Raw genomic sequence first — 26,667 nt, 5'->3', positions numbered from 1 at the left:
TTGCATTCGGACGGTGAAGAGGACCTGTCCTCATCCACCGCGCGGGAACGCACTTTGGTGGAAGCTCTGATAGTGTCAGCACGGGAAGCTTTTTAAAAATGGCTGATGAAGCCACAGCACTGGGGACGCAGGTGTCTTTTGGCTCTTGTAAATCGGCAAGGTGTTCCCTCGCCCAGAATTGTTTTACTATTAGTGATGAACAATGGCGGCGCATTAGGCACGTTAGTGGTGCTTAAGTGTTTTGCATGCGGTTGCTCCTTTGTGGAGGCAGTGTCCACTAGGTGGACTGTACCACCAAAAGTTGATTCCACCCGCGCCACCCCCCCCATGTCCAGGTTGAATAAAGCAAATCTGGTACTGGTGTAAGAGTCCAACTTTTGCGGACCCCGTGGATAGACAGGTGGATTACTTGTCCCACCATTTACACGTGGTTGCAGGTCACATATTAAAGACTACATTTGTGAATGTTTTGGTAGTGCAGACTGCTACGGAATGGGTGACATTACTTAGAAGTATCTTGGAAGCTGAACGGCTCCCCTTGCGGTGTTGGAACTACTGGACCAGTTGGCTCAAGCCCTGGTGTTCATGTGTGAAATGTCCCTGGATTCAGCCACGTTGGTTTGTCAGGGCATCAGTAGTGATTGCGATTAGGCGTATGGTGTGGCTGAAAAGCTGGTCGGCGGACCAGGCTTCTAAAAAGGCTTTGACTGATCTTTCCTTCTTAGGGGAGAGGCTGTTTGGATCCTCTCTGGACGAGTTGATCAAGGGTATCGTGGGGGGTAATGGCACTACTCTTCCCCAATCCTCTAAGGGCAAGGTGCCACGTCCTAGAGGGGGCATTCCTTTACTGCTAACAAACGTCTTTTTCGTGCCTCCGGGTCGCAAGAAAGAGGTAAATCATTCAGGTCTTCTTGGGGTTCCAAGAAGCCGTGGTCGGGGAAAGCAAAGACCGGCCAATCTGGACCTGCAGACAAGTCTTTGTCTGCATGAAGGGGCACTCACCCGATTCTGGGGTGGGGGATGTCTGTTTCTTTCTGGAACCCTGAACCTCCTTGATTCAGGACAAATGAGTTCACAAACTGATCTGATCTGGGTCCAAGAGCGAATTCCAGTCTTGCCTGTCGCACAGGTTCTTCTTGTCCAATCTTCGACTATCCCCAGTCCGGGTAAGGGACTTGCGAGGGGCAGTACACGATTTGCTGTCGCAAGGAGTGATTGTACTGGTTTCTTTTCAGGAACGTTTGCAAGGGTTTTATTCAAACCTCTTCACTGTGCCCAGGAAGAAAGGCAAGGTGCATCCCATCCTGGATCTCAAGGCCCTGAACCGATTTGTGCGGGTACAGAAGTTTAGGCTGGAATCTATCCGCACAGTGGTGGCGTTGCTGCACCAGGGAGACTTTTTAGCCTTCATAGATATCAAGAACGCATATCTACACATCCCTATTTACGCTGGACACCAGCGGTTTCTTCTCTTTGCGGTCGCAGAGGAGCGTTATCAGTTTGTGGCGTTACCCTTTGGTCTCGCCTCAGCTCCCAGAGTGTTTGCCAAGGTCTTAGCACCGGTATTGGCATCGCTGCACCAGCGGGGGATTGCGGTTCTGTGGTACCTAAATGATCGCCTGTTGAGAGCAGACTCTTCTTCCGTCTTATTGGGGGATCTGATGTTCCAACCAAAATCCTGCAGAGTTCTGACAGTGACCATCAATTTCAATTAATCCGCGCTGACACCTGTCTTGAAACTGGGTTATCTGGGCTTGACTCTGGATTCAGCCTTGGCCAAGGTGTTTCTTCCCCCGGACAAGCTGCAAAAGTTGCAGGAGGCGATTCGGTTGTTGACGAACAATCAGTCTTTCTGAGTTTGCATGCGGGCCTTGGGTCTGATGGTATCAACCTTTGAGGTGATTCAGTTTGCTCAGTTCCATACCAGACCTTTGCAAAGGGAGATTCTTGTCAAATGGAACAAAGATCCAAAGTCCTTGGACTCTGTGATTCAGCTAAGCCACAACACAAGGTCTGCTCTGTTGTGGTGGATCAAATCTCCAGCACTATGCCAAGGCAAGTCCTTCCTTCCATTGTTTTGGATGGTGGTGACCATGGGCTGGGGTGGGGTGCTGGGGAAGCTCTGTGCCCAGGGTGCCTGGATGATGGAAGAGTCAAAACTACTGATGGTAGATCTGATTGCTTCTTGCCTCAACAAGAAAGTTCAGAGATTCATAGCCAGGTCTTGTGATCCTCTGGCCGACGCCACAGACGCTCTGGTGGTCCCCTGGGGTCAGTATTGGCTAATTTATGCCTTTCCTCCCTTGAAACTCCTTCCGAGGCTTTTGCACAGGATAGAGCTGGAAGGAATTCTGGTAGCTCCAGACTGGCCTCGCCAGTCTTGGTTCGCAGACCTAGTAAGGTTGGTTGCTGATGCTCCTTGGAGAATTCATCTCAGGGATGATCTGTTCTCCAGGTCCAATCTTCCATCCTGCTTTACAGTCGCTGGCTTTAACGGCATGGCTGTTGAAAGCCAGGTATTGAGAGAGGTCTTTCTGACTCTGTGATTCCTATGCTGTTGAAGGCTAGGAAGTCGACTTCTAGGAAGATATTTCATCATATGTGGAAATTGTATATTTCATGGTGTGAATCACTGAAGGTGTACCTTCGCTTGTTTTCGATAGCTTGAGTCTTGGTCTTTCTGCAGAAAGGAGTTAAACTGCGGTTGGCTTTGTGCACTATCAAAGGCCAAGTGTCGGCTTTGGCTATATATTTCCAACGCCCGTTAGCTACACATGCTTTGATCCATACCTTTATACAGGGAGTGCGCCATATGGCTCCTCCGGGAAGGTCTCTGCTACCTCCCTGGGACCTCAGTCTGGTATTATCTGTTCTTCAAAAGCCTCCTTTTGAGAACATTCGGGAGATTTTTCTGCTTTCGTTGTCCCAGAAGGTTTTCTTCTTGGTGGCTATCACTTCCACTTGCAAAGTATTTGAACTGGTGGTGTTGTCCTACTGCACACCTTATCTAGTGATACACAGGGATAAAGTTGTACTTCGACCTAATCAGTCGTTTCTTAAGGTTTCTGATTTTCATCTGAATGAAGACATTGTGTTGCCTTCACTCTGCCCTAAGCCCAAACATTCTGAAGATTGTGTTGCAGTCTTAGGATGTGGTACGGGTGATCAGGGTCAATCTGGAGACCAGAGTCTTTTAGGAAATTGCCGCTCTTTTTATTTTCGAGTGCTTCCTTTGACCGCAAGGTTTTGCAGGCTGCTGTTAAAAGAGAACTGGTTTTTTTTTTTTTGTCTGAGGGTGTATTGTGTTTTCAGGTTGAGCTCCATGTTGCCTGGTTGGCTAAGTTTTGCCTTTGGGGACTTGTTTCCCTTTGCGTTGTCTTCCCACCCCTCATGAATATACTGCTTTGGGACATCCCTATAGTCTGACTAGATAGAGCTGCGCCTGTCTAACGATAGAGCAAACTGGATCTTTGTAAGAACTTACCATAAAATCCTTTTTCTCCTGAAGTTCCATTGACAGATGCAGCACCCACCCCTCTACTTCTGAGTGAGTGGGGTTTTTTTCTATTCTAAACACTGCTTGCAACTAAACTGTTTGATAGCAGGGTGTGTGTGGCTATGTTTGTAGGGACAGCCCCCATAGGGTGTGGTTAAGCTTTTTTCCTGCCTAGTGCCTATTCCTGATAGGAGCATAACACTATAGTCTGACTAGATGGTGCTGTCTGTCAATGAACTTCAGATTAAAGGATTTTACTGTAAGTTCTTACAAAAATCCAGTTTTTGTTGCCCACCCTTCAGTTTACTGCTTGGGGACATCATATGGTCTAAAAATCAACTCCTGTGTCCTGTATGATTTTAAGATATGAATTTTGATGTAATATGTAAATATTACATGGTAAAGTATAGGACACCAGTCTCTTTTCTGAGATCTCCTTACTGCTTGCTTAAAAAAAAAACAAAAAAACTGGAGCATTGAGTGGACATGGGGTTTAAAGGTACACTGGGGGGCTTCCAGCAACGCTTTTGTCAATGTCCAATCCACCTGAAGGTAGCAAGAACTAGTGGTCCAAGAACAAACCCCTGTATCCTGTCTTGTACTCCATATAGAATACAATAAATGAAATTTATAGTTATAGGTTCATTGAAATCAAAATGTTAGTAGTCATGCTTTTCCTAAATGGCCTCCTTTTTTTTTTTTTTTTTTTTGATTTGTGCAATGTAAATATTCTCTCCGGATCCTCTGAGGTCGCACAGCAACACAGTCAACGTCTATGTGCATGGATGGGTCATTACCCAGGATTTTTTTTTTTGAAGATGCCCAGCAGTGTTTGAGCTTTCTCCTGAGTGCTGGTAGTTTCTAGTAGGCCCCTGATGTGGATGTTTGATCTTTTGCTATGATTTCATAGTTGTCTAGCTGACTGAGAAGGGACGTTTTTGAAGTCCTGGTTGTGCGCTTTTCCTTTCATAGGGCTACAGAGAATAAAGTGTCCGCATGGTTTTACTCAGGGGGTTTCCAGTCTTTTGCCCAGATAAGCGGGTTTTAACTTGAAGTTTGTCAGTGTCCTGTTTGAAGGCCCTTTTCTAACCTGCTCACAAATCAGTCCAGGTCTAACTTTTTCTAGTGTCTTTTTGGTATATACTGTTATAGCTCAGTCCTGATCTTATCACCTAGCTATGAGGTGATGGGAGTTGGAATCGCTTAACCCTGGTGAGCCATGAGCAACAGGGTTACTTGCATACTTTCTAAAAGGATGAAGTCAGAACAAGTGTCCTGTCACTGCATGACTTGTGCTTCAATGCAATCTTGGATACCGCTTGCTCACCTTCCCAGCAGTCAGCAAAGAATGTATCGATGGCTCCTTTGCAGCGTTTTTGGGTTGCATTGCAGTTGAGAATGCCTCTGTGTAGGATGTGGCATAAGAATTAGCTGTCTGATTCCTCAGATGATAGCAGAATAAATTTGTCAAAGCAGGCACCTCAGAAAGTCTGAGTCTTCTCTGTTCATGTCCAAGTCACGTGCACCATGTGGAGTGCCCATTTTACTGTCTAGTACAGGGTTCGTACGGTCATAAAAATCCTGGAAAAGTCATGGGATTTTGACATGACACTTTCCAGGCCTGGAAAAGTCCTGGAAAAGTGTTGTGCAACTATAAATTTTGTCTCTGGGCCCCCTGTATTCTGTGGGAGCGGGGGACAGTAAGTGGACTATTTTCTGTGTTTCGGGTTTAGGCGGATTAATCAGCCGCAGCGCACAGCACAGCTGAAGCCTGATCACTGGTCTCTTCAATATGAATAGACCGTGACAGGCTAGGAACTCTGCGGCGGATTGATCCACTGAAACAGAGAAAGCGTGCATTTACTGTCCCGCTCTCAGGGGCGGGTGGGGGATGGGGCGTGCACTGGGTGTGTCAGGCCGGTGTCCGCATCTCTGCACTATGGGGGGGGGGTTGTCAGTCGGGCCGCCCGCATCTCTGCACTATGGGGGGGGTTGTCAGTCGGGCCGCCCGCATCTCTGCACTATGGGGGGGGCGGGGGAGGGGGTGTCAGGCCGGTGTCTGTCGGGCCGCCCGCATCTCTGCACTATGGGGGGGGTGTCAGTCAGTCGGTCCGCCCGCATTTCTGCACTATGGGGGGGGGGGAGGGCGTGTCAGGCTGGTGTCCGTCGGGCCGCTCGCATCTCCGTTTGAAGAAGGCAGCAGCAGGAAGGTCAGTGAGAGTGCCTGAGGAGTGTCTGTGCTGGATAGGAGGGGGATGGGATGGGACAGCTGCATAGAGAGGAATTGAACTTTCATATTCCTCATGTCACTGAATGTTGTTACTCCTTCTCTCAGAAGCTGCACTAGGAATATGGAAAGTTAAATTCATCTATATGCAGCTGCCCCATCCCCCCTCCTATACAACTTCCTTTGTTGCCCCCCCAGTGCTCTTTTTGCCCCCCCCAGTGCTCTGTCTGGCTCCCCCTCAGTGATTTCCTGTCCCCCCCCCCCCCAGACAGTGCTCTCCAGTTCCCCCCTCCCCCTGTGCTCTCAATCATCCCCGTTTTCCCTGTCTGCCGCCCCCCCAGTGCTCTCCACTCCCCTGCGCCTTCCAACCCCCCTGCAATACTTTCCAAACCCCCCCCTTAATTCTTTCTATCCCCCCCCCCCATGCCCTTCAGCTCCTCCAGTGCTCTCTGCTACCCTGTGCTCTCCGGCCCCCCCTAGTGCTCTTCTATCTTCTATCATGTCCGCAGTCTCTGACCATCCCCTGTACCATGTCCACAGTCTGACCATCCCCTGTACCATGTCCACAGTCTGACCATCCCCTGTACCATGTCCGCAGTCTCTGACCATCTCTTCTACCATGTTTGCAGCCTTTGACCATCTCTTCTATCATGTCCGCAGCCTTTGACCATCTCCTGTACCATGTCCACAGCCTTTGAAAATCTCCGGTACCATGTCCACAGCCTCTAACCACCTCCTGTATCATGTCCACAGCCTCTGACCACATTCTGTACCATGTCCACAGCCTTTGACCACATCCTGTACCATGTCCACAGCCTTTGACCACCTCCTGTACCATGTCCACAGCCTTTGACCACCTCCTGTACCATGTCCACAGCCTTTGACCACCTCCTGTACCATGTCCACAGCCTTTGACCACCTCCTGTACCATGTCCACAGCCTTTGACCACCTCCTGTACCATGTCCACAGCCTTTGACCACCTCCTGTACCATGTCCACAGCCTTTGACCACCTCCTGTACCATGTCCACAGCCTTTGACCACCTCCTGTACCATGTCCACAGCCTTTGACCACCTCCTGTACCATGTCCACAGCCTTTGACCACCTCCTGTACCATGTCCACAGCCTTTGACCACCTCCTGTACCATGTCCACAGCCTTTGACCACCTCCTGTACCATGTCCACAGCCTTTGACCACCTCCTGTACCATGTCCACAGCCTTTGACCACCTCCTGTACCATGTCCACAGCCTTTGACCACCTCCTGTACCATGTCCACAGCCTTTGACCACCTCCTGTACCATGTCCACAGCCTTTGACCACCTCCTGTACCATGTCCACAGCCTTTGACCACCTCTTGTCTTTTATTATGTCTGCAGTCTCTGAGGGGGTCTGGAGAGGAGTCAAAAGTGGGAGTGCTGTCAGGGTGGGGATCACAGGAGAAGTCAGACATGTGTGGACTGGGGAGAGGAGACTACAGGATAAAACCAGAGCATAGTGCACCTAAGAGGAGGTCAGTGACAGTGCTGCCCGGCCAGTCTGAGGGGGGGTCACTGATGTAAGGGGGCACTGTTATAAAGGTTCCTCCTTATATCAGGACACCCCCCCCCCCTCCCTTCCTTAGTGCATTCACTCTGTGGAAAGTGGTCTCTGGTCACCAGAGTCCCCCCTACATCAGAGTTCTCAGCTTTTTCACCCGTGCGCCTTAAGTGACACCCGCTCCGAGCTGCGGCAGTGGCGCTTCCATCTCATCCACTGTAAAACAAGGGACCATTTTGAGTCGCGCTGTATCCAGAAACGAAACCCTAACTGCAGAGGTACTGTACACTACAAAGATTGTCATTTATTTTAGTAAAAATATGCTGGGTGTGACATGTATTTTCTTCTTATTTAAAATGTATACATAGACATTTCATGAAACTTTAGGTTATGAATATTTACGTGAAGTTATGGAAAAGTCATGGAATTTTATTGGTAAAAATGTGTATGAACCCTGCTAGTATTTGTTATAGAGAAAGTCAGCTTAGATAAATGGCCATTAGCTAGGCTCCCCTTGTTTAGGGTCTCCAGCCCAGTAAAGCGCTTGAGTAGGGTAACCTTTTTGTACTTTTAGGTTGTTTAATTTGGAACTTTGGGCTACAGTTTGTGCATGCTTTGTGTGTGTGTGTGTGTATGTATATATATATATGTATGTGTGTATGTGTGTGTATGTGTGTATGTGTGTATGTGTGTATGTGTGTATGTGTGTATGTGTGTATGTGTGTATGTGTGTATGTGTGTATGTGTGTATGTGTGTATGTGTGTATGTGTGTATGTGTGTATGTGTGTATGTGTGTATGTGTGTATGTGTGTATATATAGCTGCTGCCAGAATCTAGTGTTCCACAAAATAATTCACAAATTATTTATCAAGAAGAATCCGCGATGCAAAATTCTATCAGTCCACTTTAAGCAAAGAATTCAACAAAATACATAAATAAAACTTGTTTCCCGTGTTGACCTAAATCCAAATTTCTTCAAACTGTTCTCCATGCCTATTCCGGGAACAAAACAAGGAATTTATCATTATAGGAATTTAGGGATTTGCAAAATGTTATAACAAAACTAAACTCGTATATTTTTTCTAAATTGTTGGTGTGTTCTGGTTTTTATAGTAATAAAAAAAACCCAGTGGTTATTACCACTAAAAGAAGGCAATCTCAAAAAAAGATGCAAATTTCATTTGGGTACAGGGTTGCATGCCTGAGTAATTGCCATTAAAAGTGTGTGAGTGCTGAAAGGTAAGAATTGGCCTGGATAAGAAAGGGATGCAAGTGTACAAACCTCAGGTGGTTAACTATTCACCATGCAGTCTTTCCTCAAATTAGCACTAAGGCAGGCCATAGACTGTGCAATGTTGGTTGCAGGAAAGAAATTCAAATGATTCCTCCAACGCACAGTGCTGACAGGGGAATTGCTCCTGCTGAGCAATTGTCTGCTGCTTTTGAGCAATTTTCTGATAAGACGGTGATTATTGCTAGCGACTATAGCAGATGCTAGCACTAATTACAAGTGAATCTGGCAGGCTGGTTGTACCCAAGTTGATTAACTTCGTACATTCAGCCTGCCCACACACGGTTTTAATCTCAGCTGCTTCCTGCTGAGATTCGAACAGTCTTTGGCCAGCCTAACTCCCATATTTTGTAACGCAACCCACAGGAAATGGGGAGTCATGGTTTGTGACCCAGAACAGGAAGTTGCCTGTCCCTTTTAGCAAATCGGGACAAGCTGGATGAATAAATACATGGACATGGAGTTGATCAGCTGTGACCTGTGAAACCATCGTTACAAGGCAAGACAAACACAGAAATCGAACTACACAAATACCGATTTTTTTAAAACTACAAACATTTAAAAATGTACAACTCTATTTTCCTCTGGGTACTGCGATCTTCCATCCTTGCACTCAGTAGCTCCCTGGTTTGCATAATTGATCTAGTAGAGATTTTAAAGCCTTCCTATGGTTGGGGATTCTCTTGCCACAACACCATGGATGGTGATTAGGACACTGTCAAAGGCAGTTTGAGGTAAGTCTCTGACTTTCTGGAGTGTACCATTCTCGGAACAGTGGAGGCAACATACCAATGTCTCATAGCTCCTTGAATGGTAGGTCAGTGTTCTGTGCATTCTGTCGAGGAGGACTTCTGCTCTGGTGGATCCATTCCCTCTCATAGTATCAGTCAAATCGGGGGTCTCTAGTAGGTTTAGGTAGGCCTCTGATGCGCAGATTGTTCCAGCACGACCTGTTTTCTTGGTCCTACTTTTTGGGAACGAAGGGCGTAACCATGATATGGTTAGCATTTTGCTGTGGAACTGCCGATTTACTGGAGTTTGTAGGGCTTGGATGTTTTCTACATCTTCAGTACTAGATATTGGGTGCTTAAAGTCACTTCGGGTTATATTTCATTGTGGTAGCATTTCTTAAATCTGTCCAATAGATTAGAAGGGGCATGAGCAAAGGGAAATGGCTGCTGTGGCCTACCTTTATCCTTGATGAGTGTGGGCTTGGGCTTCTATCTCTCCTCCCTGGGCTGCCAGAATGGGCTGTAATTATGTAGTCTGTCCTCATGATGCTTTACCCCTTTCTGATGGTCGTCTGCTGCTGAAGCTGCTTTAGGTTGTGATTTGTGATGATACTGCTGCATAGAGCCAGACAGTACTGTAGCTGAGGGGGAGGATACACAGTGGTGGTGGCTCCAGTGTTTAGGCTGGGCCTAGGTGTTTCTCTGCCATCACAGCCTGACCATGTCCCTTTTTTTTCTTTTTTTTTTTTATCCCCTTGCTGCCGAGAAGATTGAAGAGTGAATGTTTGCCTATTGAATGACTGACACTGGAGTTCAGCTGTAACACATTACACTGCAACAAACTGAAGTATCCAGCAGACCCAGAAACCTCCCTTTCTCTGTCGCTCATTGACAGACGTAGTCCTCCTTGTTAATATCAACTTGGGTTATACTGCCCTCTACAGGGGTAGGACTAGACAGGAAAGAAAACGTTCTGGCCACACCCTAGGGGCAGTCCCAGAGGGTATATCCTCTCACTTCCTGCTACAGCAAATCAGTTTTTTTCTGTCTAGTTAGGAGTAAGGACCTAGATTCCTTGCTAGGATCTTCGGTCCTGGCAGGATTTTTTTTTTAGAAATACTTTTTTAGACAGCTTTTTTTTTCTCCAGTGTTCCTGTGAGATCTTCAAGCAAGTACGCTGAAACTGGGTGACGGGCTGGATGTTGAGATCCAGTGGTCACCCCAGTTCAGCCTACGAGCGCGTGCAGGCCATAGCTCCGCGCTGGGTCGGCCGCGACATAGTCCCACTGGACGGGGACTGACCCTGCGAGTTAAACAGTCACGGCGTCCGTATTGGTCGACAGCCCCCCCACCCCAGTGGAGAGGGGTTCTGTCAGGAGTTGGCGCCCGCCTGGTTCCGGTATGGTGAGTAGAATGTTCCCCCTCTCCCCCTGTCGGGTTTGTTGGTGGACGCGGGCCCCTCTCTGGGATGGTCGGACACTCTGTTTTCTGGGTCTCCCCTCTATCCTATAACAGGTCACAGATCCCCCAATTTGAGTGTCATTTTTGTGAATAGAAACCAGGAGGCTTGGTTTGGGAGCTGACTATCTAAAGTCACTATATGACTGTAAGGGTGACTAAAGTCAGTGGCAGACTAAAAGGCGTTACTATTGAGGTATAGAGGTATCCTACCTGTCTAGTGTGTACACAGGCCGATGCCTATGCCTGAGTGACTGCAGCCACAGATCGCCATCCCTCCAGAAAGCCGGTCACTTCCACAGGCCGCACAGCCTCCCGCAGGCCGAGGACACCTCCCGCAGGCCGAGGCACTTCCGCAGGCCGCACAGGCCGAATGCACACATCCCGCAGGCCGCTGCTAGCTTGCAAGCCGCCGCTATCCTACACAGGCCGCCGCCATTTTCCTGCAGATCGCACGAGGCCGCCATATTGGCGTAGCCTCGTGTCTCCAGCATGGGGGCGGCCATGTTTGAGGTGACCACAAACACCTCGTGGAGTAATTGGGAGGCGCCGGAAGGCGTGTAAAGGGGCGGAGCCGCCTCCTTGGCCCAGGGAAAGCAAGCCAAAGACTTCCTGTCTGTAACAGACAGTGCTGGAAGCAGGTTGATAAGAAACTTCTGTGCATCAGGTGAGCCTTGGGGTCTCTCTCTCTCTTTCTGAGGGGTCCAAGCAGGTAGACTGAGGGGCACATATATACCAAGGGAAAGGGGAAGAAAAAACTGAACCTCAGGAAATCACTCAGAGCCGTATCGGCGTATGAGGGTGTGACATATAGTGTATATAGTCTATTTCCTCAAAACCAGCAGCATATAGCCTGTGGGCCAAGCAACTATTTAGAACATGAAAAAACAAATAAAAAGAAAAGCAGTTGCAAAATATGGCTCCAACAAAGGCGACGTATTTTAAACAGCAAAAAACTTTATTAGAGAAAAATAATTGAATAAAAATTCAAGCAACAACATCAACACTATATGAAATAGTATTTACAATTAACCCACTGACATGGAGATAAAATTATGTATTTGGTCCTGTCTTGTGAAATGCCGCTGCTACGCTATGATCAGACTCCACCCACCACCCAGATGGCACATGTGGAAATCAACCTGATGATTAGGTCAAGAAATTATCATGGAATTAACCACCCTTTAGTTTGTAAATATATGTATGTATATACAGGGGCCACTTCCAGATATGTGTAGTTACCCAGCTGGGAATAATGATCAACTTGGTGGTATAAAAGACTCAGTCCATAGTAATGCAGGGATTTCCAATAATGACCGCTAGATGCAGGGTCCTCACATCTATGTCGGTGTAAAAGGCAATTGCTCTACCACAAGCTCACTCTGGCAAATGGATATGTAATTACATGGCTTCACTTTCCAAAGTCTTCCAACATTATATAGACAGAGACACAGCAGTAGACACCATATAAAGCAGCACGGACATGGCTTAAAGCAGACAGACTAACAAGCGAAGCAAGCAAACTGACAGCTTGAGGCGGTGATTCAGCGTATACGATCTGATATTGAGACAGTATCGGTGTCTGAGCAATCAGAGCACCTATAGAGTGGAATGTCCTCTGGTCTGTGGGTATAACAGTCCGGGATAGGTGACTGTGCTCACTGATAGACACATGTGGTATATCTCAGATAATGCGGTCAGCCTTTTGTGCGGTATTGCAGTATGGTCTGTTATGTAAGTACCGCCAGGGCTGACAGGTACACAGGCATAAAGCGACAGGAACAAAGCCGGTTACTGACCGTATAAGTCGTGTAAGTCCATATGGTTTGCGCTGCGCACAGTCTGTCAGTAGCTAGAGGATCAATCCATGGGCAGGTCCGGCCGTGGTGGATCCGTTGAGGGAGCAAGCCGTGATGTCCGCCAGAGGGTGTGGGAGCTTACCATCTACCAAGTAGTGTTTGGGCGCCAAGCAGCCAGTCCGTTTAAGCGGTCTGTGTCCCAAGCAGGGTGGAGGGTGGAGTCCGTGAGCGTAGCAGCGTGTGACGTCGACGCGTTTCGCGTGACGCAGCACGCTTCTTCAGGACGTAACTGGCGTCCATCACGTTCATCTTTTAATACCAGGAGCTCAGCGGTAATTGGATAAAAACAGTCAGGCTCCCTAGTAACGTGTTGTCACATAAACAGAGACCCCTAGTGGATTCGGGAAGAATTAGCACTAAGAAAAAGCACAAATTGTTACCAAGAAAGTATATAATATACATCAATCAAATATATCACATATGGTTATAAATAATCAGCATCCCGGTTGGTTGGAGGTTTGTATATGGAAAAGGCAGAAAGATCTAATTATAATTTTCATTTTTCAAGACATAATAAAGATAGAGGAGAGCATATTAAGGTCCAAAGATAAAGTCACTTCCTAAGGAAGAGATAAGACTGAGGGGCACTACTGCGCTGGGGGACTAAGTTTAAAAAAAAAAAAATTTTTCTTGCAATTAATTTTTTTGTGTTTGCTGGCAAGTGTCTTGTTACATGAACCCTGCCACACATGTATCCCCACCTGATCCCCTCAGGGTGGCCACAGGACCCTCCAGTACCCCACTTGTGATGATGCATTATCAGCAGTTTTGGAGTCTTTGGTATCCCGGGTGGAGGTAGCCTGTCAGGGACGGGGGTCAAGAAGAGCGACCCCCGCCTACCCCTATGTCATCTGATACCTCAGATACGGATTCTGAGCTGGTTATTTCAGTCCCTTTTCTGGGGTTGTTGTCTCAGGTACGGTCTCCTCACAGTAAGGAGGACGCTTCTGCCTCCGCCATAGCACAAGAAGCGTTGGTGGAAGCACTAGTTGTGTTTGTCCGGGAAACCTTAAATCTTGAGGTTACACCGGCAGAGGTAGCTGAGACTCCTATTCCTTTTTTGGTACTAGCAAGCCTACCAAAATGGTGAAGGGTTTCCCTTGCCCAAATAGGGTCGTCCGTAAATGAGCCCTGCTATTTCCAAACGCTATGCTAGGCGCTATCATTTTGAGGAATCCCTCATTACAAAGATGGATGGTACCACCAATAGTGGACTCACCGATTTCAGACTAAATAAAGCCACTGTTATCCCGTTAGATTGACAGAATGGGCCCCACCCATCTCTAGGGTGGGGGGACGTCTTCACCGGTTTCCGGATCCAGGGCTTTCCAGAATCCCGGATAAAGGGGTTCGCAGGGTCATATGGTCGGGATACAAGATCGAGTTTCACTTCCACCGGTGCGATTCTTCCCTTCCAATATTCAACATCCCCGGGTCGCTTAAAAAGCTTTGCGGGGGACAGCTTGATACAACAAGCAGTGGTAGTTCCCATTCCTTGGAGGAGTTCTAGTCGAACTTGTTCACAATGCCCAGGAAAAAGGGCTAGGTGCGTCCAATTCTGGTCTTGGAAGAGATGGAGTCCATCCATACAGTGGTGGCCTCCCTGCATCAGGGGGATTTCCTGGCATCCATAGACATTTAGGATGCCTATCCTCATATCCCCATCTTCGCAGGACATCAGCGTTTTCGTTGCTTTTCCCAAAGATCATCCCTGGTTCCCACCAGGAGACTGAACTATCTGGGCCTAATTTTGGATACATCCTTGGCAAGAGTGGTTCTCCAGGCAGAGAAACTCCAGAAGATTCAGTCAATGATTCGGATGTTGCTGTCCGTCAACTGGCTGGAATTGATGGTCGCCTCCTTAGAGGCAGTACCGTTTGCCCAGTCTCATACCCGAATTCTCCAAAGAGGAGATTCTTCTCATATGGAATCGGAATCCCGATTCCCTGGACAATCGGATCCGATTGAGTGAGCGGACCAGGGAGGCTCTGGTCTGGTGGCTTCGGTCTCCGATGCTCAGCCAGGGGAAGTAATTTCTTCTGATAAATTCCAGGTTACCGATAAATGTGTTAGAACTGAGAGCGATCAGACTTTGTCTGATTTACTGGACCGAGCAGCTCCAGGGCAGCCCGGTTCGGATCCAATCGGACTATGACACGGTCATGACTTATGTCGATCACCAAGGGGCACCAAGAGTGCCCTGGCGGCCATAGAAGTGGCCAACTTTCTTATTGGGGGAACAGTTGTTCCAGTTCTCTCCACGATATTTATCACGGGGGTGGACAGGCAGATTATTTCAGCCGTCAGATTCTGGATCAAGAGGAATAGTCTCTTCATCCAGAGGTATTTCACCAGCTGTCCCTTCATTGGGGCACCCCGGATATGGATCTGTTGGTAGGTTGGCTCAACAGGGCTCGCACCCGCGATCCTCTAGTGGACGCAGCAGACACGCTGAACGGCCTGTAAAGGCGGTATCGGCTAAGGTCTTCCCCCCCCCCCCCCCCTCTCAAATTGCTGCTGAGATTTCTCCGCAGGATAGAGGTGGAGGGAACTCCAGTTATCCTGGAAATCCCGAGCTGGCCTCATCAAGCCGGGTAAGCCGACTTGGACAGGCTAGTCGCGGACGCTCCTTGGAGACTTCCTCTCAGGGAGGATCTGCGGTCTCAAGGACCGATCTTCCATCGTGCTTTACAGTCGCTGGTTTTAATGGCCTGGCTATTGAGACCCAGGTACTGAAGGACAGAGGGTTGTCAGCTTCAGTTATTCCTACTCTAATTAAAGCAAGGAAAGCGACTTCCAGCAACGTCTATTATCGCACATGGAAGACTTGTATCACGTGGTGTGAATCTTTGGAATTTCCCCCACGTACCTATTCGGTGACCCGAATCTTGGCTTTTCTGCAAAAGGGGGTTGAGCAGAAACTATCCTTGAGCACTATCAAGGGTCAGGTTTCAGCATTAGCAATCTTCTTTCAGAAGCCTTGGGCTACTCATTCCTTGTGTCCTAAGCCCAATCATCCTCAGGAATATGCTTTGCATTCCTTGGATGTGGTTCGGGCAATCAGGGTATACCTGAAGACTACGGAATTGTTCCGTAAGACGGATTCACTTTTTGTGATCACGGATGGCCCCAGAAAGGGGTTGCCTGCATCTGCCGCGACTATCTCCACATGGATTAGACAGACGGTGGTACAGGCTTATTCTATTAAGGGTCGGAATCCTCCGTTCCCTGTTAAGGCGCACTCCACTCGAGCGCTCAGTACTTCCTGGGCCTACCGCCATCAGGCGTCAGTGGTCCAGGTGTGCAAGGCGGCTACCTGGTCGTCGGTTCATACCTTTACAAAATTTTATAAAGTTGATGTGATGGCATCGGCGGATGCCTCATTTGGCCGCAAGGTTTTGCAGGCCGCAATTTGAGGAGACCGGTGGTCTACCTCGAGGGTTTTTTTCCGTTGGAATTTCAGTTGAGTCTCATCGTGTGATTGATGAGCCTTTAAAACTTCTAGTTGGCACCGGTTGGGCCTTCTAGATTGGATTTTGATTTCCATTTTCCCACCCCTCATTTGTGGCACTGCTTTGGGACGTCCCGAGTTGATATTAATCAAGGAGGACTACGTCTGTCAATGAGCGACAGAGAAAAATGGATTTTTGTAAAATCTTACCGTAAAATCCTTTTCTCTTAAGCTCATTGACAGACTTAGTACCCGCCCCTCTGTTTTTGAGTTGGGTTGGGTTAAATTCTCTAAACACTGCTTTGTGACATAACTGATTTGCTGTAGCAAGAAGTGAGAGGATATACCCTCTGGGACTGCCCCTAGGGTGTGGCCAGAACGTTTTCTTTCCTGTCTAGTCCTACTCCTGTAGAGGGCAGTATAACTCGAGTTGATATTAATCAAGGAGGACTACGTCTGTCAATGAGCTTAAGAGAAAAGGATTTTACGGTAAGATTTTACAAAAATCCATTTTTTATGATATGCCTCAATGCTAAAATTGCCAAATTCAGCTTACATATGCAATATAGTTTTAAATCTTTTAGTAAAGGTTTTTATTTTTTTGACATTCTTTACTATTTTCCAATCATCCTTTTTCTAGATTTTTTTTTTTTTTTTTTCTTAAGCATCATGACCATTTTAAATTTCAAATCACCCTTTTGTTGCTCAAGAGTTCTGTTTTCTACTATGAACTTGGATATTGCAAGATTTTGGAGTGTTATATTTTTTGTAATATGTAATTTCAGGTGGTGATAAACAAGGATTTTCTAGGATCAGATACCAGTCTGAAAGCACCAGTTTACCCCCAAGCCTCGATAGGAAAAGACAGCTTTCGGAGTCCCTTAGTGAAAACATGTACAACACGCAGTTAGGAACTCGGCCTGTGCAGACTGGGACAACAAGAGGTATTTAAATAGACAAGTGCTCATCGTTACACTTGGAATAGTTGAGAGATTAACACTGGTAATTGATATGTTATTGAATTATGGAAATATGTTAATGGAATAGTCCTTCGCGTTACGCTTACACTCAATTATTATTTGCATATTTGATATAACCAGTTGTAAGCTTGCATTTAAAATCTGTAGGCTAAATGTGTACTGAAGTCAAACTTTTTATTTTTTGCTATATTGGTAGTAACTGTTAGAACCTGTTTTATCTATAAATACGGTACCCATAAAAAGATAGCTTCAGCTGGGGTGCCTATTAGTAGGGTTAAATTTTATTTATTTATTTTTTCTTCTATCATTTACCAGTTATAAGGTGGATGACCTCATTAATCACTGGGGGTTAACAAATATATTCATCAGTGGGATTGTAAAAACCATTTCTTAACTGTTGCGAATAGTGCTGCTGTTTTTTTTCATTTATTTATTTTTTTAAATGACTAACATGGTAATTTTAAAGTATACCTAGAGGAATCAATTCTTCTGCCATTGTATGTCACTACTTTCAGGTGATTGGACACCGGCAAAAGCTTTGCTGGGTCAACCTCCTAGTGCCCCATGAGGCTCTAGTGTTTTTCTAGTGTCCTTTAAAGTGATTGTAAGACCTCATGCACACTGGACGTTTTTACAGCTGCTGTTTTTGGCGTCGGACATTTTTTTTTCTTCTGCAGCCAGTAGACTCCCCAACATGTTATCCTGTGTCCATGCACACACAGGCTGTTATCAACCGTTTTTGGCAGGGACGTTTTCTGGCTGGGAAAAAAAAATAAAAACACCAGGGCTAGTGGGTTTTGAGAGGAGTTTTTCAGCTGTAAAAACACTTTGAGTCTGGCAAACCTTAAAAACGCAGCTATTCTGCATTTATCAATGTTTTTGAGCCATAAGCTGTTGGAGTATAGGTGTGCTAAACAAACGCTACAGCTGAAACGCTACTGGAAAAAAAGCTGAAAAACTCCCTACAGCTACAGCTTTCTACTGGTGTTTTGATAACGTCCAGTATGCATGAGGCCCTAGGGTGAAACATTTTTAAACAAACTTGGTATACTTACCTTCTCTGTGCAGTGGTTTTGCACAGAGCAGCCCTGATCTCTTCTTATTTTTGTTCATATAAAGTGCTAAATACTTTTTTCTCATCAGGAGTATAAAGCAATCTTGTGTCTTCTATCTCTGGCTCAAAACCTGGGATGGAGACTACGCTTCCAGGAACAAACTATGCAGCATTCCTTTCGATGGAAGCCGCCTATTCGTCCAAGAACTGGATAAGGTCTTGGAGAGATCGGCAGACAAATCCCAAGGGGTTTCCTTCCAAAAGGTTAAAACCCAGAAATGTTTTTCGTCGGCCGAGGGGAGACGGCCAATCTAAAGGCAAGAAACCAAACACACAAAGGAAGTGGGTGTTCAATAGGAACAAAGGAAAATCGAATGTCCTCTTTCCGAATGTCGCCAGCAGCATTGGCAAACCCCTAGTGACACCAGTCTTCCAGTAGGGGGAAAGCTGCGACATTTCTTTCCCCAGTAGGAAACATTTTGTCCAAACCCCTTTATCCTACAAATTGTCAGACGGTTACAAAATCGTTTACAGCAAGTCCTCATCACGGATTCTGGACAACATCCTTACCAGAAGCATCCCCGGCAAGGGAAGCTTGGGAAGCATCCATCTTGAACCTCCCACGAGAGAAGGTGGTAAGAGATTCCTTTTGCTCACCATTCGTCAGGTTTCTTCTCCCGAATCTTCCTCCGACTGAAACCATTGGGCAAACACCGTCTCATTCTAAACCTCAGATCTCAACCACCAGGTGAGGTACAGGAAGTTAAAAATAGAATCCATCTTCTCGGTAAGAACCCTGCTCCTGGAAGGTGCATTCCTAGTGACGTTGGATCTGCAAGACTTGTATCTTCATGTGCCGATCCACCCGAAACATCAAGAGTTTCTAAGATTTGCCATCCACTCAGGGACACAGATACGCCTGTTTTCAATTTCAGGTGCTCCCCTTCGGAATCGCCTCAGCTCCCCAAATCTTCACAAAGATTATGGAAGAGGTAATCCAGGATCTCTGAGTGAGAGGGGTTCGTATAATCCCCTACCTAGACGACTTCCTGATTTACGGTCAATCAAAATCAGAAGTGCTGGGAAACCTCCAGATGACAGAGGACTTCTCACGTCCTTGGGGTGGGTGATCAACACTCAGAAGTTCAACAAAATTCCATCAGAGGGCAGTGTTTCTGGGATACCTAATAAACAGTGTCACAATGAATCTTCCTACCGGAAAGCAAAATATCGAAAATCAGGTAGACGACTCATCAAATCTTTAAATCTTTAACTTGATGGTGCAGAAGTGTGGATCTCCGAAAATAGACCTTTTCACCACCGAGAGCAACAAGAAAGTGACAAATTATTATTTCTCGTTACACAAAGAAAAGAGCGCTCTGGGCATAGACGCCCTGGCGTTCCCTTCTAGGTTCAACCTTGCCTATGCCTTCCCACCTGTTCAACTGATCCCCAGAACGATCAGCTTTCGCTACTTTGGTGACCTCTAGGTAGTGTAGGATGCACCGCCTGACGTCCAAAGCGGTTAGGAAGTCGTCCAGCCTATTCATCCTTATCGGAAGCGCTCAGAGGGGTAAAGCTGCCTCCATAGCCAGATAGATTAGATTGGCCATTTGTGCAGCCTACACTGCTCGGGACCAAAATTTACCGGCTGACATCAATGCACACTCCACTCTGGCCATATCCACGTCTTGGGCAGAAAAGGCTGGTTCCCACGGCCGATCAAATCTGCACATGGTCAAGCGATTTGACGTTCGCCAAACACTACAGGGTCTATCTGGTCTCCGCCCAGGATCTATCCTTTAGTCGTAAAGTTCTGCAAGCTGTAGTCCCACCCTAGGTATGCATCGTTGGGGTCTCGTGTGACCGTCCTGGAGGATGACTTGGGAAAGTCTGAGTTAGTACCTGTTAACTCCCTTTCCAGGAATTCTCCAGGATGGTGGAGCCCCGCCCTACTGGTTGGTTTAATTATGGTTATGATATGTCAGGCTTTCGCCTAAGCTGTCCAGTTCATCTTTTTACAACTGAGGGGCAGCCTTGGGGGCGGCCTTTTAAACTTAACTGTGCTTGTGTTTCCTGTAGAAGGAGCTATCTCTCGTAACTGTCCTGGAGGATTCCTGGAAAGGGAGTTATCAGATAACTCATTTTCTGGCTAGCGTCCTACTCTTGTAGGGGGCGATATAACAGTATGGTTATGAATATGGAGCACTAGGTCCGTCAATGAACTCAGAGAAATGAATTTTAGGGTAAGTATAAAATCCTATTTTGTTACATTTGATGACTAGGTTTAGATCGGTATTACCAGTGGCGGCTGGTGCTCAAAATTTTTGGGGGGGCGCAAACAGAAAAATGTAATAAGCATTGCTTTGCGGCAAACTCTGTAAAAATATTGCGTGACTTTGAGGTCACAAAAGTGTGAAAGGGGCCTTCAGTAATTAAGGCATAGCGTGCCCCCTTTCAATGCGCAGGGGCGCCAGCGTGCCCCCTTTCAATGCGCAGGGGCGCCAGCGTGCCCAGCCCCCCCCCCCAGAGACCAGTGCACTTACCTGTAGTGGCGGCTTCTCTTCAGTCCCCCGGCGTCTCCTCGAGTACTCAGTCCTCCCGCCTCCTCCTCGGCCAATGGCATGGGGTTTGCCTTTTGGCCAATCAGGAAGCGCGTATCGGACCTGCTTCCTGATTGGCCAGGAGGAGGATCCATGTGACAATAGCGAATTTTCATTCGCTATTGTCACACAATGGGTGGGCTCGGGCGCACTGCTCTGCGCCCCGGGTCCACCCTTTGCTGAAGCCTATTAGAGCCTCTGGCTCTAATCGGGTGACTAAAAAAAAGCCCCATTGAACTCCATGCGTTCTGCGCACTGGCCGCCACTGGGTATTACCAAAGTTGGAGGTCCAGGGAGCTTAAGATTGACTACTGATCCCCTTCTGGGTGACATTTTATTAATCATTTTGTTTTGATCTTGGCTGTGGAGGGGCTCAGTAGGGCTGTGTTCTAAATTGTGTATTGTATATGACTAAAATAATAGACGGTGGAGGTGTAGTAGACATTGCATATCTAGATTTTAGTAAGGCTTTTGACACTGTCCCACATAGAAGACTTATCGATAAACTGCAGTCATTGAGCATGGACTCCCATATTGTTGAGTGGATTAGGCAGTGGCTGAGTGACAGACAGAGGGTTGTAGTCAATGGAGAACATTCAGAACAAGGTCATGTTACCAGTGGGGTATCTCAGGGATCTGTACTGGGACCAATTTTGTTTAATATCTTCATAAGTGATATTGCAAAAGGCCTCGATGGTAAAGTTTGTCTTTTTGCTGATGCCACAAAGATATGCAACAGGGTTGATGTTCCTGGAGGGAAACACCAAATGGAAAAGGATTTAGGAAAACTAGAAGAATGGTCAGAACTCTGGCAACTGAAATTTAATGTGGATAAGTGCAAGATAATGCACCTGGGGCGTAAAAACCCAAGGGCAGAATATAGAATATTTGACACAGTCCCGACCTCAGTATCTGAGGAAAGGCATTTAGGAGTAATTATTTCAGAAGACTTAAAGGTGGGAAGACAATGTAATAGAGCAGCACGAAATGCCAGCAGAATGCTTGGATGTATAGGCAGAGGTATAAGCAGTAGAAAGAGAAGTGCTTATGCCGCTGTACAGAACACTGGTGAGACCTCACTTGGAGTATTGTGCGCAGTACTGGAGGCCATATCTCCAGAAGGATATAGATACTCTAGAGAGAGTTCAGAGAAGAGCTACTAAATTAGTACATGGATTGCAGGAAAAAACTTACCAGGAAAGGTTAAAGGACCTTAACATGTATAGCTTGGAAGAAAGAAGAGACGGAGGGGATATGATAGACACTTTTAAATACATAAAGGGAATCAACTCGGTAAAGGAGGAGAGCATATTTAAAAGAAGAAAAACTACCACAAGAGGACACAGTTTTAAATTAGAGGGGCAAAGGTTTAAAAATATGAGGAAGTATTACTTTACTGAGAGAGTAGTGGATGCATGGAATAACCTTCCTGCAGAAGTGGTAGCTGCAAATACAGTGAAGCAGTTTAAGCATGCATGGGATAGGCATAAGGCTATCCTTCATATAAGATAGGGCCAGGGACTATTCATAGGATTCAGATGTATTGGGCAGACTAGATGGGCCAAATGGTTCTTATCTGCCGACACATTCAATGTTTCTATGTTTTGAACGTACTGTGCTTTTTTGTGTATGCTTTTGTCTGTTTTTATTCATGATATGGCTGCTGTGGTCTTTATTACAGCCATGGTTTGTTCTCTGAACCGTTTAGAAGTCTATCCAGCAGTCTCTGGGGCCGTGCAATCGCTGCTCCGTGCACTGGAGCCGGCGTGCGTACTTAAGCCTCGATCTTGTTACCGCAACAGGGAAAGGAAGTACGCCATCCATGCTCCACTAGCCACAACGCGTTTCGCAATTACACTGGTTATGAGGAAGCGGTAATTAGATTGAGGCTTGGTACGCGTGCCGGCTCCACTGCATGGCAGTGTTAATGTCGTTAACTAAAACCGACTAAAACGTTTTCGTCTACTAAATTAACACAATTTTAGTCGACTAAAATACGACTAAAGCCCCGTACACGCGTACTGATCGTCGGCCAACCGATAGGCCGTCTTTTGTCCCCGGGCTGTCGTGTCCGCTGAAAAGTGCAAAAGACTGCACACACATTTTGTCCGCCGACTGCAGAAGTGATGTCATGTGATGGTTAACTTTCCCTGTGTTTTTTTCTTTTCCGAGCATGCCCAGTCTTGCAAATCTGCTGTTTGTCGGCCGAATTCTGTACTGACTGGCGAACAATCGGCCGTTCTGGTGTCGGTATACAAAAATCTTAATGCTTGCACGACAGATTCTGTTCGGCCAAAAGTGCGCTGTCGGAAGCATCATACTAACAAGCCGAAAATCGGTCGTCGGCCGAATCTTTTCGGGCCGACAATCTGCACGTGTGTACGGGCCTTTAAACAATTCAGATGACTAAAATACGACTAAAACTAAAATGGCATTTTAGTCCTAAGACTTTAACTAAAACTAAATAAAAAAATTGACATCAAAATTAACACTCCTCTGCTGGCCATTTCTATATCGGCAACACAATTCCATCCAGAGCATGCAATAATAGCACATTAAAGTTTAAACGTGTATTGCACCACCGTATACGCATAAGTAAGGAGCATCTACTAAGCTGCTGAAGACTAAACAAATAAGAAAAAAATACTTTTCTTATATTTTTCCCTAATATTTAATGTTGGTAATATATTCAGGTAATATGTGCAATGACATTACAGCCAATGGAGTTTACAGCAGTGTTAATTTCGTCAACGAAAACTTTTTCGTCACCGGCATTTTTCAACTGAAGAAAACGAGACGCAAAGTATAGCACATTTTCGTCAAATGACGACCTCTATGACAAATCAAATCCGTTTTCGTTAACGAATGAAAACTAAACGAATGTGAGGCAGGGACGTTTACCCAACTTCCGGTTTTCACGGAGCTCCGCCTCTGTGGCTTGTGGCGTCCGACGTGAGGAGTGGACTACTTCAAGAGAGTCGACTCGAGACCAGTCACTTGACCTCACCAGAGTGCTGCAGCACTACAGCCAGAGGCGCCAGGCCTGACTCATCACATGGCACTGGCACCCGGCCACCACCACATTCAGAGCAGAGCACCCACTGTGAGTTCAGCTATTACTGCCTCCCTGAGTCCCCTCAGACCACTCGCCAGTCACCACTGGCATCCGATTCAGCTATCCATCCAGGCCCGCCCCTCACCACAGTACATCATGCTGCTGTATATTTCTCTAAAGAGTAAGTTTTTGTATCTTTCTTATAGTTTTTACAAAACAAAAGAGCCTTGTGATGCACTGAATTGTGCACCTCACTGTCACTTACCACAGCTGGGAGTGGCGGTAAAGCGATGTGGCAGCGCTCCATTCAGTGAATTCACCCTAAAAGTCCCATTTACTTAAAGTGGTTTTTAAAGAGGAAGTGAACTCCAACATTTTTTTTTTCTTCCCTGCAAAGTAAATGCATAATGTGCTAGTATGCATTGCATACTAGCACATTATGTGATACCTCCGACAAAGCCCGCGATGTCCCCGCTGCTGGCCGCATCCATGTTCACCCGTCGTCCGGGTCTGCGGACTCCGACAGTATTACTGGCTGGAGCCGCGTGACGTCACTCCTGCGCATGCGCGCGGGAGCTGCCAGTCACGGTATAGGGCTCTGAAGAAACAGCACTGGGTGGCCGTTTCTTCATAGCGCATACACTGATGACGTCATCGGCTGCATGCACTGCAAATATCTCCTAAACGGTGCAAGTTTAGGAGATATTTACAACACCTTTAGGTAAGCCTTAATATAGGCTTACCTATAGGTAAAAGTAATTAAAGTGGGTTTACAACCACTAAGTTTAGGATGATAAAATGCTGCCAATCCCCCCTGTTTTATCAAGATCTATAGTACTGTCCAGTTTTTTTTTTTTTTTTTTTTTTTTATTCTAATTGTAAATCCCGTCTCTCTGCAATGATTTTTACATTCAGTCCTCGGCCCTCCACTATTTTAGGGAATGCGAAGGGAGGGGTTCAGACCCCAGCCCCCCCCCCCCCCCCCCAGCCAGAAAGCAGAGGAATGTCACGTGACCACTGTGAGAAGGTATTTAGGATTAGAGTTTTAAAAAATAGGCACCTAGTAGTTTAGATCTTGATGAAACAGAGGGGATGCAAGTTACTTTTACATGGTATTTTCAAGCCCAGGAAAGAGCAGCAGGAGGTGCGAGGTGGAGAGGAGGTCGCTCTCACACAGGCATTGGAACGGACAGGCAGGAAGGGAGAGAGAGGAGACCAGACAGCGGGATGACAGAGGCACATAAACTGACCACGATATCCTAGATCAGCCATGATTACCTACCGTGGCCAGCAGAGACATGGGGACACAGGAACAGGCTGGATCAAACAGATATATTTAGGCTAGGTTCACACCTACGTGCAGAGCAGCTCATAGCAGGGGTCTGATTGGAGTCTGGACCAGAAAACACAGGACTCCTTTTCAATTCGTCCTGCAGCCATCCTGTTTCTGTGTGACCTGGCTCCATTGAGAGCCGGTCACAGGCTCCTGACATGCGAATTGAATGCGGGGAAACCCACATCCAATTCGCAATAGTGTGAACCCAGCCCTACATCATACAATGGAACAAATTACGTAACACAAGCACTGTGCTGTTTAATATGCTTTAAAGGAACTGTGTGTGTGTGTGTACAGTGCCTTGAAAGTATTCACACCCCTTGACATTTTTCCATTTTTTCATTCTACATCCAAAATTGTAAATGCATTTTATTGAGATTTTGTGATAAACCAACACAGTCACACAATTGTGAAGTGGAAGGAAAATTTAAGTTTCACAAATATGTGGAAAGTGTGGCGTGCATTTGTATTCACCCCCCCCCCCCCCCGAGTCAATGCTTTTTAGAAACCCCTATCTATCCCATGAATATACTTTGATCTAAACCATTCCATTGTAGCTCTGGCTGTATGTTTAGCGTTGTCCTGCTGGAAGGTTAACCTGTGCCCCAGTCTCTTTTGCAGACTAACCGGTTTTCTATTCCAAGATTGCCCTGTATTTGGCTTCATTCACCTTCTCATTAGCTCAGACAAGCTTCCCTGTCCCCGCCAAAAAAGCATCCCCAGAACATGCTGCCACCCCCATGTCTTACAGTGGTGATGGTGTATTCAGGGTGATGTGCAGTGTTCGTTTTCTGCCACACATAGCGTTTTGCTTATAGGCCAAAAAGTTGAATTTCTCTGTCGCTCATTGACAGACGTAGTCTTCTTGATTCACAAGAACTGGGTTATGTTGTCTCCGCAGGAGTAGGACTAGGCAGAAAAGAAAAAACGTTCTGGCTCCACCCTAGGGGCAGTCCCAGAGGGTATATCCTCCCTCTCTCTGCTACAAGGCATCAGTTTGTGGCGTTACCTTTCGGTCTCGCCACGGCTCCTCGGGTCTTCACGAAGGTGTTGGCCCCAATGTTGGCACTTCTGCGCCAAAGAGGCATATCGATTCTAGGTTACCTAGACGATCTCCTGCTTCATGCAGAGTCTCCTCAGACCCTGCTACAAAACATAGAAATTACTATAATTTCTTTACAGGAATTCGGGTGGCTGGTGAACCAGCAAAAGTCATTTCTGGTTCCCACCCAGAGGCTCGAATATCTGGGTCTAATTCTAGACACAGTCAGGACAAGAGTTTTCCTTCCGGTAGGGAAACTCCGGAAGATTCAATCAGCAGTCCAGTTGTTACTATCCAACAGCTGGTCTTCTCTTCGAACTTGCATGAGGGTTCTGGGGTTGATGGTGGCTTCCTTCGAAGCAGTCCCATTTGCCCAGTCCCATACCCGAATTCTTCAGCAAGAGATTCTTCTCAGATAGAATCGGAATCCGGAATCCCTGGACAATCGGATCCGATTGAGCAAACAGACCAGAGAGTCTCTGGTCTGGTGGCTTCGGTCTCCGATGCTCAGCCAGGGAAAGTCATTTCTGCCAATATATTGGACG

At 46.6% G+C, this 26,667-nt stretch overlaps 1 protein-coding gene across 1 annotated transcript in view; it reads left to right on the top strand.

Moving 5' to 3' along the window:
- Window positions 1–26,667, top strand: part of DIS3L2 (DIS3 like 3'-5' exoribonuclease 2) — a 1,275,365-nt gene that overhangs the window by 93,798 nt on the left and 1,154,900 nt on the right. The window contains exon 4 of the mRNA XM_082248603.1: window positions 16,838–16,996. Within this exon, the coding sequence (XP_082104729.1) occupies window positions 16,838–16,996 (159 nt within the window). The remainder of the gene's footprint in view (window positions 1–16,837; window positions 16,997–26,667) is intronic.

This window comes from Pelophylax lessonae (assembly GCF_965119305.1).
Source record: "Pelophylax lessonae genome assembly, chromosome: 3".
Classification (NCBI taxonomy): Eukaryota; Metazoa; Chordata; class Amphibia; order Anura; family Ranidae; genus Pelophylax; species Pelophylax lessonae.
Note: the sequence above shows the minus strand (reverse complement) of the source record. Positions and strands in the feature narration are given on the sequence as shown.